At 40.2% G+C, this 18,675-nt stretch overlaps 1 protein-coding gene across 3 annotated transcripts in view; it reads right to left on the reverse strand.

Annotated features, from left to right (window-relative positions):
- The window catches only part of mbd1a (methyl-CpG binding domain protein 1a), a 31,844-nt gene that overhangs the window by 12,463 nt on the left and 706 nt on the right, over positions 1 to 18,675 (reverse strand). Inside the window, exons 1-10 of one of the 3 annotated variants that reach the window (XM_072681396.1) lie at positions 12,765 to 12,850; positions 9,807 to 10,027; positions 9,247 to 9,390; positions 9,030 to 9,144; positions 7,699 to 8,180; positions 6,539 to 6,612; positions 6,393 to 6,433; positions 1,256 to 1,306; positions 1,103 to 1,141; positions 672 to 728 (exon numbers count right to left, since the gene is read on the reverse strand). In XM_072681396.1, the coding sequence (XP_072537497.1) occupies positions 672 to 728; positions 1,103 to 1,141; positions 1,256 to 1,306; positions 6,393 to 6,433; positions 6,539 to 6,612; positions 7,699 to 8,180; positions 9,030 to 9,144; positions 9,247 to 9,390; positions 9,807 to 9,907 (1,104 nt within the window). In that variant the 5' untranslated portion in view covers positions 9,908 to 10,027; positions 12,765 to 12,850. Of the gene's footprint in view, positions 1 to 671; positions 729 to 1,102; positions 1,142 to 1,255; positions 1,307 to 6,392; positions 6,434 to 6,538; positions 6,613 to 7,698; positions 8,181 to 9,029; positions 9,145 to 9,246; positions 9,391 to 9,806; positions 10,028 to 12,764; positions 13,139 to 18,675 lie in introns of those variants that run through there. The other 2 variants (XM_072681395.1, XM_072681394.1) reach the window with 2 other exon arrangements.

Raw genomic sequence — 18,675 nt, forward strand, 5'->3', positions numbered from 1 at the left:
CAGATATCTGTGCTTCATCTAGAATAGCAAAGACAATGTTCAGTCACACTGAGACACATATTTAATATATATTTAATAGAACCAAAAATGAATCGGTATGCTGTGATTTAAAATGAAGGAAAATCTGAATCAGCCAAGAAAACTGCAATCGGTTCATCTCCAACTGCCATATTTGCTAGATTTGCTGATGGAAATTTTATGTGAATTGCTGTAGCAGGAGCACTGCTGTAACTTGGGCCATCCAGACACCAAGAGAAGGAACCTGAGGGGTTCACCATAAAAGCTAAATACATTTCTTAGCCAAAAATGCCAACATAAAAAGATAAAAAAAAAAAAATTGCTTTATAATAAACCCCCTAACACAGAAAGGCTTATTACACATTAAGGTGTATTACTCAGTAACTACAGGAACTTGGACTTCTGTACAAACTGGTGGTTCTGCACAAATTCTTTGGTAATATAAGTTTGTAAGATCACTTTCGGCCTGCCAGCGGTCCACAGGCTGGTTAAGGGGTTAAGCACAGATTCTGCACCAAAGTTGAAAAGAAACAGGGACAAGTATAGAAAACTGTGTGTGCTATCACGTTCACAAAGTATAAATGAATAAATTAATACAAATATTTCTCAGTGCTTATGTAGGCCTGAAGCAACGTCTGACATTAAAGTCTCACCTCTTTCATTTCCGTAATTTTCTCCTTTTCCTTTCTGGCCAACAATCGGACTGATTTCTGCAAGACACACACAACGTTAATAATAGCCTCCATCTGCACCTCGTTACACCTAATAAAGCTCTGGTGAAGAGGAGTACTACACATGCTTCTGTCAGTACTGATCTAAATGACTGGCACTGGTGTAATATGTAACAACACTGATTCCTACTTGACAGACTGAACCAAAGCCTTGGGCAAGACTCCCAACACTACATTCTCCTACCTGTACAAAGACGGCTCTGAAGAAGAGAAGCAGCTAGACGTTATGAACTGTAAATAGCAGGGATGTCCCGATCCGATCCAGTGACTTGGAATTGGAGCTCTTTTGTACAGCTCTTTTACAGTCATTAGCTTTAATTACTTGATAAAAGCCTTTTCGTTATTGTACTCACTGAGGCGAGTTTCTTCCCCAGGGGAGGAATCTTCTTTTTCTGAAAAACAAACACATTTCATGGAAAACCAGAACCTGCCTTGATACCAGAATCTTTATATTCCATGACTTTTATATCAGCAAAATGACACAAGACCCTCTGGAAGATACTTACCAGGAAGCCTTCCGATTTTCTTTTTCCAACTATCCACTTATCTTGCCCCACCTCGAGAGAAGCCATATCATATTAACCTGGTTAGGATTCAAACTCAAATGCATATTTCAACATTCATAAAAACACTGTATGACAACTTGCAGATCAGGGGGTTCATCGGTGTTAGCACTGAAACCGGTGCAGAAGACAGAATCTGATCGGGTATAAAATCAGTCCCAAGCAGCCAGACTCACATGGACAGAGTTAAGATGCAGAAGTGGATTACGAATAACATACAGATTATATATATATACACACATATACATATTAGATTAATATACATACTAATATACATATATACACGTATCTCCCATTTTTGCCCATTTTAGTTCTCCTTCATTTGAACCCTGTAGCTGCTTCTGCACACAGTGTATGTTATTCTGGGTGAATGGACCAATAGAAATGCTCCAAATTATTTAGAATAAACTTGTATTTTACATTGACTTCCATTCAAAGTTTATTTTTTTTGCCTTCTCCTGTAAAGTCACCATTTATGGTACGTTTCACACTGGACAGCGGCGATTATATGTATATATATATACAGTGGGGGAAAAAAGTATTTAGTCAGTCACCAATTGTGCAAGTTCTCCCACTTAAAAAGATGAGAGATGCCTGTAATTGACATCATAGGTAGACCTCAACTATGAGAGACAAAATGAGAAAAAAAAATCAGAAAATCACCTTGTCTGATTTTTAAGAATTTATTTGCAAATAATGGTGGAAAATAAGTATTTGGTCAATAACAAAGTTCATCTCAATACTTTGTCATATATTCTTTGTTGGCAATGACAGAGGTCAAACATTTTCTGTAAGTCTTCACAAGGTTGGCACACACCGTTGCTGGTATGTTGGCCCATTCCTCCATGCAGATCTCCTCGAGAGCAGTGATGTTTTGGGGCTTTCAACTTTCAACTTTCAACTTTCGACTTTCAACTCCCTCCAACGGTTTTCTAGGTTGAGATCTGGAGACTGGCTAGGCCACTCCAGGACCTTGAAATGCTTCTTACGAAGCCACTCCTTTGTTGCCCTGGCAGTGTGCTTGGGATCATTGTCATGCTGACAGACCCAGCCACGTTTCATCTTCAATGCCCTGCTGATGGAAGGAGGTTTGCACTCAAAATCTCACAATACATGGCCCCATTCATTCTTTCATGTACACGGACCAGTCGTCCTAGACGCAGAGAAACAGCCCCAAAGCATGATGTTGCCACCCCCATGCTTCACAGTTGGTATGGTGTTCTTTGGATGCAACTCAGCATTCACTCTCCTCCAAACACAACGAGTTGTGTTTGTACCAAACAGTTCTACTTTGGTTTCATCTGACCATAAAACATTCTCCCAATACTCTTCCGGAACATCCACATGCTCTCTAGCAAACTTCAGATGCGCCCGGATATGTACTGGCTTAAGCAGGGGAACACGTCTGGCACTGCAAGATCTGAGTCCCTGGCGGCGTAGTGTGTTACTGACGGTAGCCTTTCTAACGTTGGTTCCAGCTTTCTGCAGGTCATTCACTAGGTCCCCCCGTGTGGTTCTGGGATTTTTGTTTACCGTTCTTGTGATCATTTTGACCCCAAGGGCTGAGATCTTGCGTGGAGCCCCTGATTGAGGGAGATTAGCAGTGGTCTTGTAGGTCTCCCATTTTCTGATTATTGCTCCCACAGTAGATTTCTTCACACTAAGCTACAATTTTGTTTCTGGTGTCCTTCGACAGCTCTTTGGTCTTCACCATAGTGGAGTTTGGAGTGTGACTGTTTGAAGTTGTGGGCAGGTGTCTTTTATACTGTTAACCAGTTCAAACAGGTGCCATTAATACAGGTAATGAGTGGAGGACAGAGAAGCCTCTTAAAGAAGAAGTTACAGGTCTGTGACAGCCAGAAATCTTGCTTGTTTGTAGGTGACCAAATACTTATTTTCCACCATTATTTGCAAATAAATTCTTTAAAAATCAAATGTGATTTTCTGATTATTTTTTTCTCATTTTGTCTCTCATAGTTGAGTCTACCTATGATGTTAATTACAGCCTCTCTCATCTTTTTAAGTGGGAGAACTTGCACAATTGGTGACTGACTAAATACTTTTTTCCCCACTGTATATATATATATATATATATATATATATATATATATATATATATAAAATGTGTATGTTATATATATATATATATATTAATACACTCCACACGGCATGAGGTTAATTATATGACTCATCATGGAGGGTAACCATATCTGTGTATGTATAACTTTCAATACCTTCATTTTTACTACTTATAATACATTTATTAACAGTACTGGGCTACGTCCTGTCGTCTCCTCTCAGCCTCAGGTTAAAGGGCTGGATGTAAACACAACAGTAAAAGACCCAGCATGTGTCTGAGATCACTTCCTATTACAGAAATAAGCCCCTATCACATGTATACTTTTACCTGGGGATTTACTAGTAATTAAAAGAGACGGGGTTCGGTATGAATGTAAGCCAGAGTCAAAATCCTGATTTATCGGCATGAGGCCGAGTACAACTGCCAGTAGATTACAGGGAGGGATCATGTGTGAACAGAAGGAGCCCTGGAAAAGCAGGGATGTCTAGATTCCAGTTGGCAAAGCATAATATTTTAGCTTGTTTTCACAAATGAGTTTATTTTGTGTTAGTGTTCTGACAGGAAATGCCCTGGAAGTATTCCATAAGCAAAAACTACTACCTAGCATGCATGCCTGGACACTGCGGGACAAAAATAAAAATAAGCATGTCCGGCGAAGCTTTACATTTACTGTAAATTTTACATTTTTTGCAAGATAAATAATGCAAGAGAGCATTTTACACCTGATTCAGAAATGAAGGAGCTGCTGGCTGTTCATGCTGTGGAATTTCATTGTAAGTATGAACTAGGGCTGGGTACTGTTCACATTGGAACAGACACCGCTACCAGTATTCGGGCTCTTGTTGTTTCACAATGGAAGTAAAACGCATGCATTGTGAGGTGAAAGCGGTTTCTATTTGGATTGTATTCAATTTAATTCAGATTTATTTATACAGGTTTTTCACAACGAATGTTGTCACAAAGCAGCTTTTACAAAGATTCGTGCCCAAGCCTCTTTTGAGCAAGCTTGTGGCGACAGTGGCAAGAAACCTTAAGAAGAACCAAGACTCAAAAGGGGAACCCATCCTCCTCTGGCTGACACCAGATAATAACAATACCAATAAGCAAAACAGGAATAAAAACAACAATAAAACAAAACTGAATTAAGAAACAAAATCATATTGAGATACAAGCTACAAATATTCATGTACGGTTTGAATAAACAGTGTACAATCTACAGCAGCAGGAAATCTGAATTCCACACTGTTATGATTAAACTTTGGCAGTAACCAGCATCCCCGGTTCACATGCAAGGTCCATCTGCGCTAGATCCAGACATGCTGCTAAGATTTTAGATCTAGCTTGTGTTTGACCAGGTGTTTGCACAGCTTAGAGCAATGTGTTTCCATGGCCAGCTTGGCTTTTCACCAGCTCGCCACTGCCCCGACAGCGTGTTATTCTAGAACCGAAACTTACATGAATCGGTACTCAGAAGTACTACCAATGTAATATGGCCGGGACCCTTAAAAGTACCGACTGCAGTACCCAACCCTAATAGGAATGCATGCACCCCATTAATAAATTATTTAAGAGATACATATGTAAATGATGCCAAGCCTGAACTTCACTGGGATAGATGTACTGGTCATGTCCCAGGTTATGACTAGGAAAGGGGTCATTTGTGTACTATATTTGTGTGCAGTGTGTCATCTACATTGTAGGAGTGTTTAAATTCTCAACATTAAATTGTTTAGTCTCATTTTAGAGGTGTAAGATAATATCGATATACTGAAGTATCGCAATTTTATATTTTTCAATACTGTATCCATTATCAGTGATTCACAGTATTGATTATTATTCATTATTCATTAATCATTAATAATAGTTTAGATTAACTAAACATGGTTAATAAAGAATTCTGGAAGAGGCTGTCTAATTTAAACCCGAGTAGGATCACCATGGCCAGATCTAAAGAGCTCTATGAGGCCTTCAGAAAGAAGGTTGCAGATGCAGAGGAGTCTGGGAAGGGATTTGTATTAATTATACATTACACGTTATTTTTAACACTTAATTTTCTTCAGTTGTTTGTGTTTAGTTAACTTACCTCTATCTCGCAATACTCTTTAAATACGGAGGTTAAAAATAGGTTTAAAAAATTACATAGGGTGTCCTAGAGTGTCCGTCTTTAAATGTATGCATCCTTTTAATAAAGCATTTAATAGTTACATACTGTGTGTAAATGATGCAAAGTCTGAACTTTACTGGCATACATTTACTGGTCATGTCCCAGGTTATGACTGTAAAAGGGGTCATTTGTGTACTATATTAGCATGCCATCTATATTGTAGTAATGTTTAAATCCTCAACATTAAACTGAGTCTCATTTTTAGTTACTATTAGAGTGGTAAGATAATGTTGATATACTAAAGTATCACAATTTTATATTTTGCAAGGCTGTATTGATTCTCAGAAACACCAATTTCGATTATTAATAATGAATAATAGTTAGTAATAGTTACAATGTAAAGTTTGGTGTCAGACAGTGGTTCATTTTGTGTTGTGTTTCAACCACCAACCACTAGATGGCAGTGTTGAACCCTGTCTTTAGATCCTACTGTTCTGATTGGATAAAAAAGTCAACTTGTCTTTTACTCAGAATTTATGCATATGATGGTGGACAGTTTTCCTCAAATTTGATTTAAAAAAAATTGCCAAATATCGTCTGGCTCACCGTACCGCAATGTATTGCAGTATGCTGAATCGTAACCCCTGTATCTGGACATGTGTCATATCACCAGGTGTCACTATATTACAGTCACTATATACTAGCCACTGTTAGGCCCTTGAGCAAGGCCCTTTACCCTCTCTGCTCCCTGGGCGCTGCAGCAATGGCTGCCCACTGCTCCGGGCATGTGTGCTCACTGTCCACTGTGTGTGTTTTAGTGGTGTGTTTGTGCATGTGTTCACGGCACGGATGGGATAAATTTGATAATTAATAACTGATCAAATGAAAACACATACCTTCTTAAAGATGATGTGAGGAGGACGCCGCCTCACCTTTACTGGGGAAAAAAAGACAGAACAAAAGCCATTATTTTTTTCTCCACATCTGAACACTCTGAGACAGTGGCATTCATAAACACTGAGGCAGTCTAAAGTTCACATACTTGTGCACTGGGGACACAACAGCTTGTCTCCAGTATCTGTACTAGGGTATTTACATCCACAGTTTGCACAGGTCCTGCAGGAAAACATCACAAACCATTAAATCATTCCGTACTAGTTCAGCCAGATCTCAGGGAAAGCTCCAAAATGCAGCCGGCCATGCACGCAACATTATAGTATAGTCAAGAAATAACAGCTCAATTATAGTCTAGTCTAGGGGTGTCCGATCATAACTGCAAAAGGCAAGTGTGGCAGCAGGTCTTTGTTCTGACACAGCAGAAATACAGTCATGTAAATATGTGTAATCTGTGGACGTCACATTACATTTTTTAAATATATGGACATCATTTGACATTCATTGGAACAATAATTTAGAGATGGAGGTCATATAATTAAACAAATATAAGAAGGGGCATCCACAAACATTTGGACAAATAGTGTATCTTGTGAGTTAGTTTAAAGAACAAAGCTTGGTTTCAGATTTGTTTGCTGTGTATTATTGATGTAATCATGAGTGATTTTCACATTACAGACCTCCAGTTATGTACTAATAAAGGTCATAATGATCTTAATGCATAGCGAAAAAATCATGTAAAAAATATTTTAATAATTAGCTATTAGTGAGGTAAAAGTTTAGACACCTGAATTATAACTGCTTAAAATCCCTGGAATTAGAATCAGGTGCAGAACATCAGCTGTAGATGATCAAAACACAGTTGGAGAGGATTCTGGAGGTGCCTGTCTTACTTAAACCCGAGTAAGATCACCATAGGCAGCTCCATAGAGCTCTACAAGGCCTTCGGAAAGAAGGCAGCAGATGCAGAGGAGTCTGGGAAGGGATTTCTATTAATGATATATTTACAAATTATTATTAAATTATTATTTAACCATTTAATTTCTTCAGTTTTTGTGTTTAGTGATATTACCTCCATCTCTCCATACTGCCCAAATGAAGACCAAATGTCCAGATGATTAAATAGGTAAAAAAAGGACAAAGGCTTTAATAGGGTGTCTTAGGGTCTCCGTCTTCAAACAACTGATGAGGTATATGAGGTGAGCTCCCAGTTAGTTGGGATAAAAACCTGCAGCCACACCTGTCTCCGCGTGGATACGACTGGTCTGTCTAGGCACTCTCCACTGTGGTCACTGTGGTTTTACGCACTTGTAAGAAAGACCATTCTCCTGCTGTCCTCCATTGAGTGCTGCATTGCCGTCCACTGGCAGGCGGAAGTCTGGGGAGCTTTTAAGTGCACTCAGGAACATGGGCGGGTCTTTCTCAGGGGTTTCAGTCGGGCTGACGGGGGCCAGGGGGGACTGGAGCCAGGAATGGGACAGAAATGCAGTCTTGTCTTTTTCCGGAGTGGTAAAGTCGCTCAGTATTTGGGGTGAAAAGTCACCCAGTCCTAGAGAGGGTGAAAGACTGGGTTGCGGTGCTTGTTGTGTGGTAGGGGAGACTTGGGTGAGCTGCAGTGGACTGCTGTAGGGTTCATTTGATGGTAAAGGAGTGGTCGCACATTTGGGGGTGAGGTGTGGTCTCTGGGGGGTCTCAACAAAAGGGGTGTCTGGGTTGCAGAGCACATCACGGTCTGGAGCATCAGCACTGGAGGGAGAAATCTGGGAACGTGTGGACCTGGACCTCCGTTTCTGGGGACACCACGAAAAACAGAAGGGAGCATCATTATACCCTTACTGAAGGAGAGGAAACACCTTGTAGAAACACCAGATCACATCAGAACATAAATACAGCAAGAGGTAACAAGAAAGCAGTTAACACACTACGGGGACAAAAGTATTGGGACACCTGCTCATTCGTAATTCTTTCCCAAATCAAGGATATTAAATAAATAAATTGGAGTAACTGTCTCTACTGTCCAGGGAGGAAGGCTTTCTACTAGATTCTGGAATAACACTGCTGTGAGGATTTGACTGCATTCAGCAACAGGAGGGTTAGTGAGATCAGGCTGTTGGATGATCACTGCCCCACCTCATCATCCCCAACTCATCCCAAAAGTATTGGATGGAGCACCAACCATCATTCCAGAGAACACAGTTCTTCCACTGCTCCACAGCTCAATGCTGGGGGGCTTTATACCCCTCTAGCCCATGCCTGCCATTAGGCAGCATGGTGCCAACAGATTCCTGTTATCCAGAGAGTCCTAATCTTATGGTAATACTTATGTACAGGGACTAGACAAGCTGTGAGTGTGCATTTGCACATCTGTGCCAGCACAGTAGTAGTAGTAGGGATGTCCACAAATATCTATCTTTCATCTATCTTAATTGTGTATTATTAACTAATTATAATGTCATTTTTACAGACCAGTTATGTACTAATAAAGGTCATAATGCATTTATCTGCATAATTAATAAAATGCATAGTGAATAAATCATTTAGAAAAGTCTAATTTAGGCTTTATTGAACAAAGTCCCCCTAATTTGTGCTCCGTAAAACAAAGTGTTAGTATAAACGGCTGTGGAATATGCAGCGGTTACCTTTGTTGTGACAATGCCGTCCACAAACATCCCTTGATTGAAGTCAAAGTGAGTCAAGTCGACTTTGACACGTCTGTTGAGTTCTTTCTTACTCCTGACACGGAAGCCCTTTGGACTGCAGAAGCATGAGAGAGAAACAAGGTGAGAAGTGTACAGAACGGTGATGGTGGAGGTTTTAGTGGAACTTCTCAATCTATTCACTTGGGCTTTCCTCTACCTCATGTAGTTCATGATTTTTCTGGGTACGACGGAGCCTGTACGGAGATAGATCACTTTTTTTTTCCAGCCTTTGCCCAGTTCAGGACAGTCCAACCACTCATCGCCCAACGCCGCCTTCCGCCTTCCTCCTCTTCCTTTCCGCCTGGTAAATATCAAGCAAAGCTGTTAGATCTTAGGCTGGTTTCAGTACCCATGCTGACAGGTTAGTCTAGGACTATTTAATTCCAGCGTCCAGAGTGCATAACTCTAGTGTGGTTAGATGCTCATTTGGATACTGCAGCCCTCATTTATCAGGGATATTGTTATTGAACAGACCAGCGCTACACTTAAAAACAAGGAAAGTGCTTTAAAGGGTTCTTTAAAGGGAGCAATACAGAAGAACCGCTTTTGCTTTTGGTTCTATAAAAGTGACAGTTTGAAGAAGTGAGTGTAAAGGGCAATATGACGGTTCTACACAGATGCAGAGGAGTCTGGGAAAGGAATTTCTATTAATGCTATATTTACAAATTATTTTTTTAACAATTTAATTTCTTCAGTTGTTGTGTTTAGTGATATTACCTCCATCTCTCAATACTGCTCAAATGAAGACCAAATGTCCAGACGATTAAATAGGTAAAAAAAAGGACAAAGGCTTTAATAGGGTGTCCTAGGGTCTCCATCTTCAAACAACTGATGAGGTATATGAGGTGAGCTCCCGGTTGGTTGGGATAAAAACCTGCAGCCACACCTGTCTCCGTGTGGATACGACTGGTCTGTCTAGGCACTCTCCACTGTGGTCACTGTGGAGAACCGAGTGCAGTGTGTGCTCAATGACAGGGATAAGAAACAGCATGCTGATCAGTCATGATCGGTGAGCAAATTTAATGTGACTGACATCCTACCACAGCAGACTCACACATACAGCCTGCAACCTCCATTCAGCCAGCAGCTCTTTTAGCCAGTTCTAGTTAGTTTTTAATTTGATCATTTGCTAGTTTTATTGTTTATGACTGATATTATTATTACTATTATTAGTGAACATTTTTAATTGTATTTTTTGTTTGAATCCAAATATATTAAAAAGTAGGGATGCGCCAATTCCATCTTTTCCTTTCCAAAACTGATACCAGATTTTCAAGTATCTGCCGATACCAAATATCGATACCAGCTCTGACTTAAATACTGGATAGACTTTTTATACCACTTTTTATAGGTTGTACTTTTTTATATCTGATCCCAAATAAGCTTGAAAGAGCAGCGTTTACTGGCTGAGGAACTGCACGTCTGAAAGGGACATAGAACATAGAAAGGGCCACAATGCAGAAACACGTGCAGGTTGGGAAGCATAATCTGGCTCAGCTTCACCAAACAGCTTTTAACTGCTGTCTAAATTCCCATTTCAGAGCAGTTAAAAAACAAAAAGTGCTGATGCAGCGATTTCACATTCAGGTACTCGTCTCTGTGTAAAAAGCTGCTAAACTTCAGTGTGTTTCCTTTAAACAAGCTGCTGAAACTCAACCTTTGGTTTCAGAACCAAAAAAACACCACATGGAAACAGAAAGTGCCGTAATGTAAAGTGTTTAATGGTAATAACTGTTTGACTGGCTTTTACTGGTTGTTTAAACGTTTGGTTTCAGAAAAAAAAAATAGAAACAAATAGGGATACAGTAAGCTGTGTGGTATCGGTGCTCTCTATTGTCGATACGATCAGTGCCAGTATTGGTGCAACACTATTAAAGACAGGACAACCATGTTCATCATATGTGTTTGGCACAGGTAGAATTTGGCTTCTACCTTTAATCCATCCGTGCAGTGATGGGCAGCCATTGCTGCGGTGCCCGGAGAGCAGAGAGGGTGAAGGGGCTTGCTCAAGGGCCCAACAGTGGCAGCTTGTTAAGCCTGGGTATAGAACCCACAACCCTGTCATCTATAGCCCGGAGCTCTAACCGCTGAGCCACCACTGCCCACAAAAAGCTTCCATTTCACTTATTTAACTGTTCTATGTGATAATTTTTTATTAATTGACTTATTTTAGTTATCTTTTGGTCTTGATATAAAACAATATGATGGTGCTGATTACAGTTTTATTTCTTTATTTATCTTTATTTGACCTTTTTCCTCTTTGCTAATATTGTTACTTACATTTTATTCACAGATTGATTCAGTCTCTTGACTTGTAATTATGGCTCAGCTACACTATAAATTAGTGTCTACCTCAATGTTCTCCCGGGATTAAGCACAGGTTGATTGATTTTGATTGATTGATTAGGATGAAAAAAACTGCATAATAGTGAAAACCCACCATTCAAAAGTTCTGAATGCCTTTTTCCAATTGTTTAAATCATTTCTGGTTAAAGTTGTTAGATGTTAAAGATGTTAACATGTCACAGGTTTCAGATCATTAGTTAATTAAAACTAAATGTCTAAATTAAATGTCTAAATCTAAATTATCTACAAAGCTGCAAATACAAATGTGGAAATTGCAGAGAGTGTATATAATGACGTCCACAGCCACGTGGACGTCACTTGAATCTGAAATGAGAAGATTCTGATTCTGAAAATCAGATTCTGAAATGAGAAAGCTGTACAGGGTCCTCACTCTTTTTAGGAAATCACCCAGGACATTTTTCATTGGTTCCATACATGACAACATACATATAAAGTGTATTAAAAGTAGAGCTGGGCGATATGGAACCAAAAAAATCACGATATTTAAATACACACACACACACACACACACACACACACACACACACACACACATATTTACCCAATGTGAACCCATTGCATTGTGTTGTACTGTCTGTCTGCACTTGTGTTCTGTCTGCACAGTGTTGTGTTGCACTATGGTCCTGGAGGGACGAGGTTTCGTTTCACTGTGTACTCTGTATATAGTTGAAACGACAATAAAGCCTGTTGACTTGACTTTTTGTACGATGTACGATATTTATTGTAATATTTCATCATGTAGACAAACTGCACCAACAGCGTAAAATAAAAAAACTGCTATCCAAATACTCTCCCATACTGAGTACTGTGATTTTTACACACACATCACACTCTTCTTGAATGATAAAATGTGCAGTTAATCAGTGCTCTTTAAGCACTGATGATATTCACAATACACTCACAAAAGCATATTGTGTATCACCATAACAACATTTATCACAACACGATAAAATATTGTCATATTGCCCAGCTGTAATTAAAAGCTTCTCAGTGTAACCAGTTTTACACACTTAATTGGTTAATGCACTATTTAATGCCTAGTCCTGAGTGCAAGTCTGTCTTGTTAGATGCAACTCCCAATGTAAATTATTTGGTAAACGAATAGAGCATCAGTGGCTAAAATCTGCAGACCTAGCGGCTCAACAGCTCAACGATTCCAGGATCTCACTGATATTTTTAGGAATTTGTTAATTTTCCAGGATTTTCCAGGTTTCCGATGAAATGAAACATAATTAATTATAAACAATTAAGCATAAACATGATGTAAATATGTATATTTTTTCACAATACAAAGGTGAAACTACATACCATCCTCCTCTGGTCCTCCTACCCCCTTGTTGCCGGCTCCTGCCATTCTCCGAACCTTCTTTGCCATCCTCGCCACAGTCCTCGTCCAGCGGCTCCAGCCAATCAGGAGGTGGTATGTCCTCATCTCCGCCTGATTCAGCACCCACGCTGACCTGGACTATGTCATCCAACAAACCAGGCTCAGTCTCCTCCTCCTGTCCACTCCCTGACTGTCCCCTTGGCTCCTCCGTCATTTCATCCATCAGCGTCACCCTCAAAAGCCAGTGGGGCTGGACTCATCCCAGGAAGAGTGAACAAGGGAGAGATTCACATCCTTTCATCCGCTGCAGAGCTCAGTCCATGGGAAGCGTAGACGCTGCTCTCATTTCAGCCTGCTAAGGAAAGTCAAAAAGCGGGTTGAGGAGATCAGAATCTGGTGGTTGGTTCTCAACCTGCTCCTGTAAATCATATATAAATACTTGCTAACAAACTCTTAAGGAAAAAGTTGATATTTTATGCTATGGCATCAAATGAATTATTCAATTAGCTATTATTTAATTCAACTGATAAGATTAGTTCATTTTAACTGGTCTAGTCAGCTGTGTGTTTATTGGTTATAGAGGTTATAGAGACATCGACTTTACATTGTCTGTTCAGAGGAATCAGTCCAATGACCAGATAAATAAATGAAATCAGACAATCACTTAACTCAATAATAAAAGCTGAAACTGGTCTGATTAAGCATCTCTGAACAGTATAAACCCATCAAATCTATCCCAATTAATAGCTAATACTCAATCTAAGCTAGGAAGCAATGGGCAATAAAAAAAATCCTCATTCAAAGAAGTCCCTTGCAACAGTCTGAGGCCTGAGGCTAGCACAATACACTCGACTGGAACGTGATGGAGAATTTTTAGAGGGAGGAGGAAAAAAAAAAAGAAATCCACGAGCGGTTGCCATGGTGATGGTATTCCAGTGAGCCGAGCAGAGCGAACAAGGAGGCCAATAAAAACTGCCTCCATCTCGATATCTGCAATGCAGCGCCATTACTATGGCAATGCATTAGACGTGAGGAAGCCAGCCGTGGCAAAACCCACCAGGCTCACAGATTTACTAGAAATACTCAGAATTATGATGACAAAAACACAAAAACAACAGAGAGGGGGGAAATGACACTACAGACTGACATATAGAAACAAGCTCTCCTGCATATAAGAATTATAATTAGCCTAATATAAACTAGCCTAATCAGTTCAATTAATGAGAGGACAGCGAAACTTCTGAATCATCCAATCAGAATCCAATCATGACATAAGCTGCATCTGAGGGCTTGACTGGAACAGATCTTGTGATCGAATATAAGCATCAAGCAGATGAATCACAGTACAAAAGGACTAGAGTTGGAAATGACCAGCTATTCTAGAGCAGATATTGTGGAAGAATCTAATTGATTAGGCTAACAGGCCACAAGTCCCCTGAACTTCCAGAGATTAATAGTGAGGAGTGAAATATTCATGCATTCTTTACTGACAGAAATCAAGCATCACTAAAACCATTTATGGAAAGAAAACAAGTCTGTTCTGCGGTCATTCTGGCCACAATCAACCTAATCTTTAAGTACTGTATGTATTCGATTGTCCCAGGTCAGTCTATACCGCATGACCAAGACACATTACCACCAACAGTAGTGACAGTACTGTCAGTACCACTGACAGTAGGGCTGGGCGATAGGGTAAAAATACTACATCACGATATTGAAAGATATTTTGCACGATACAAGATATTATGACTAAATACATCAGTAGCGTCAGATTCTTAAAAACTACTATTCAGATACTCTCCCGTACTGAAAACAGTGATTTTATTTCATTTATTTATTTTTAAATCACACTGTAATGTTTGTAATAAAAACAGTTGATCAGTGTTTATTAAGCTGGATATTGTGTATCACGATAACAAAATTGATCACGATACGATAAAATATGGTCATATTGCCCAGCTCTAACTGACAGTATATATTTTGGGACATAAACGGACAGACCAGCACATCAGCCACATCACAAATACCGATACGATACCGAACTTTACTAGCTGCTCCTAAAGGTAGCAAAAATTCGTCCAAAGTTTCAGCTCGTGGCCAAATTACACACAATACACACAACATTGTTAGCAAATCCTAGTGCATAGTTAGCCTGTCTAGTTACTTCATAACGTTAAAAAAGTAAAAAATTAAGTGCAATTTGAACGTGCTTTTTAGGGCACTGCAATCTCCCACTATGCACTAGTAATCTGTAGTAAACAGTGTAGCTCACTACACGAGCTGAATGTGTTACTAAGCAATTGACAGGTGGACGAACTGGAGCCGACAAAAAATGCTCGTATTAGCAACAGTGCTGTGTATCGTCAAGAACATGGGGAAGCGATACAAATCACGATACAGCGGCTACAGTTCGATATATCGAGTTATTGATATTGTGATACTGTACGCAAGACCATGTATCGACATTTTAGGAAAACTGTCACGGTATAAAAAAACACCATCATCTGCTTAAAGTCTGAACAAAAAGTTGACTTTTTATCCAATCAGAAGAGTGGGATCTGTAGACTGCTATCTAGTGGTTGGGGGTAAACACTACACTAAATGAACCACGGTCTGCCAGCAATCTTTACATCTAAACCATCAATGCTGTGTTTCTGAGAATCAATACAATACTGCAGAACATAGGATTGCGATACTTCCATATATCGATATTTTTTCTTACAACCCTAATTAGCAAGTGGTGGCTACTAGTGAACGTAGTGGGGATCCATGGGTAAATCAGGTCTGAGGCTTGTCACCATTTGTTATCAGGCCTTACAGTCGAATACAATTCCCAAACTTTACAAATTCTCTGACTAACAAACATCGACCATGGGCTCCTTGAAGCTACTGTCTGAATATCTGAAAACGAAAGTAATCGATGCCTACAACTGAAAGACCGTAAAAAAGACAGTCATGGGTTTTCAGCTTGCAGCTTCTACAGTGCAGGGAACTGTGGAGATCAAGACAAGAAGGGGACAACCATGGCAACTCTCGGACAAGAACTGCTCATATGCTGGTAAGACAGGCAAATCAAATCCCCCATATGACTTCCAAGACCCAGCAGAAAGGTTGTGCTGAGTCAAGAGGGTGGTGCACTGGTCTACTGTGCAGCACTGCTTGCACAAGCTATCTTCTCTAAAGAGTTTCTTGCAACCTCAACCCTTCTTGCAATCACAAATAACGTAAGTAGTTTGCTATGCAAGATCTAGACTAGTCAGATGAGTAGTCTAGGCCAAGGACTGATAAAGTCAAAAAAACATCAAAGGTATGTCTGGAGAAAAAACAAACAACTTCTGCATTTCATGAAAACAACACCTTGCCAACTGTTAGTCATGGGGGTGGATCTGTCATGCTTATGGGTTGTGTTGGGGTCTGGGGCATTGGCAATATTGCAAGAATGAAAGGGGAACTGATTCCATTCCATAAAATAACCCTGTTAAAGCTGAAGAGAGGATGGCTTCTATGGCATGAATGGCTATTGGAATGGCCCCTGCAGTACCCTCACCTAAACATCATAGAAAATATATGGACAGACTTTAAACAAGCTGTGGACAAAAGACAACCCCAGAATATCTCAGACCCTGTCCCTGTCATTTCTGCAATGGGGTCATGCCTGCCCCTGTTGTCATGTCTTTTGCCTTTGTTTGGTATTTGCCATGTGCTCCCAAGCACATGGCTCTGTTTGTGTCGTGTCTGCCCTAGCCACGCCTGTCCATTAGTGTTTCCACCAGTGTCTCCTTTGTAGCCACAACTCCCTGAGTCTCTTGTTAGTGCCTGTTTAAGTACCCCTTTGTTTCAGTCGTCCCTTGTCTGGTCTTGTGCATGTTGATGTCAGTTTCACGGTTGAGAGTTGGCCTGTTTATGGGATGCTTGTGGTGTTTATTTGGTGAGCTTTGTTCTTGTTTGGTTTCTGTTTGTTTTGTTTCATTTTCCCTGTATTAAAATATCCTGCGAGTACGTCCGCCTTGGTCTCGCGACAAACCGTGACACTGACTCTGTTAGGAGTCCAAATTTTTTGCACATATATATATATATACATATAAAAAAATATATATTTTATGCGGAAATAAATTTCCAAGTTCAATTTTATAGTTGTTGGTGTGGCACAACAGATAACACCACTGCCTTCCACTGAGCTATTACACCCTGTAGGAGACCGGGGTTTGATTCCTGGTCTGGGTGACTATGCTGGGCTACACCGATACGAGTCCTTGGGAAATACTCCTAACACTACATTGGCCCTTCTCTGTGAAATACCATAAATGTAAATGTAATGTAATGTAGTTAGTGGTTGGTTAATGATTTCTTGCTCCTAGGCGCCCCCTACAGTCGGGATGTGCAATTTGCGCTTTGAGCCACCACTACAGGACTCGTTTTTTTGGACAAGCTGAGAGAAACAGAACCGTCACAGAAAGTGAAAGAAGCATGTGGACGGATGTGGTACAGCAACAATCCTGGATTTCACACAAATATGACTCAGGTTAAGCATTATTACACAGTTTTGTGAACCTAAGCCTGACCTCTTTAAGTTCCACACCGCAGTTAGCAGCGTACCGAGCCTGGAGTAGCATCGATAGCGACGATATAATCCCCATGATATGAAGTCAGTGGAGCATCACAGTGATTTTGAAGCTGTTATTTTAGGGTAAAACTCGACATAGTGTTGCTTTAAATAGTGTACACATTAACCAAAACAGGGTCCGTCACCCAAGACCTGTTTGGTGGTCCAAGGCTGAGAGAAAATGACAGCACTATGGATAAAGTACAGGATGTACTAGTAGAGTACATATATGGAAACATCTGTAGAGGCGAATATTAATATTACATTAAAAATTATACAAGCAGGCATCCTGTGCAGTCAACTTTCACAGTTATAGGCATGTGTATTTATTTGTATATAATATTTTACTGTGTTCTTCTGAAAGATCCTCAATGTGTGGCAAGTACCCCATAGAACCACACCTTTCCCAGTAGTCCTCAGGGCGGGATATCGAATCTCATGAGCTTCACCTATATGTACAATGTACTGTGTATCGAAAAGTTTGTGGACGCCTGCTCGTTCAGCTCATCCAATCTCCTATGAAACCCAGGGTACTAATACAGAATTAATTCTTCTCCTTTGGGAAGGTTTTACACTAGATTGAGAGAATTGCTGTGAACATTGCTGTGAGCGCTTGATTGCATACAGCCACAACCGCATTAGTAAGGTCAGAAACTAATGTTAGGTGATTAGTTCTGGATCACAAATGCCAGCTCATCCTATAAGCATTGGCTGGAGCTCCATCTCTATCCAGGTAATGCAGATTTACCGTTTCACAGTCCAATATGCTAGCTGACACTTGGGTTGACCACTGGGTTTGGTGATCTCCTGCCCCTTTCCTTAACATTATTACTAACTGAAAACCTTTAAATGTGCAACGTAGGCTCAGTCGTTGCACACCGAGGCACAGAAAAACCTTCCTCACGCCACGAAGCAAGAGCAGAAATGAATTATTATTAAAATTATGCCACGCAAGCAAAATAACCAACAGTTTACTGATGTTTCTGTAGTGAACTATGCAGAAACACCTGCTTGTAAGGAGCTGGCATCTTAGCAAGTCCCCTAAAACATCACCTGGAGCTCAAGTAAGACTCAAGTCAGCCTGTTCTGACCCAAAGTCCAGCTGGCTGGCTAGCTGGCTCAACTTACAGAGTTCACATCTGACCACTGCAGCAGGAGGAGCAGTCTGATCTGTAGCTGTTGATGATTTCTTACAACTACAGAAATTAATGCAATACAGAAAAACGACCCCTGAAGGGGCTCAAGCTAAAAACAACAACAACAACAACAACAACAACAACGCAGCTAGA

Source organism: Salminus brasiliensis, chromosome 6 (assembly GCF_030463535.1).
Source record: "Salminus brasiliensis chromosome 6, fSalBra1.hap2, whole genome shotgun sequence".
NCBI lineage: Eukaryota > Metazoa > Chordata > Actinopteri > Characiformes > Bryconidae > Salminus > Salminus brasiliensis.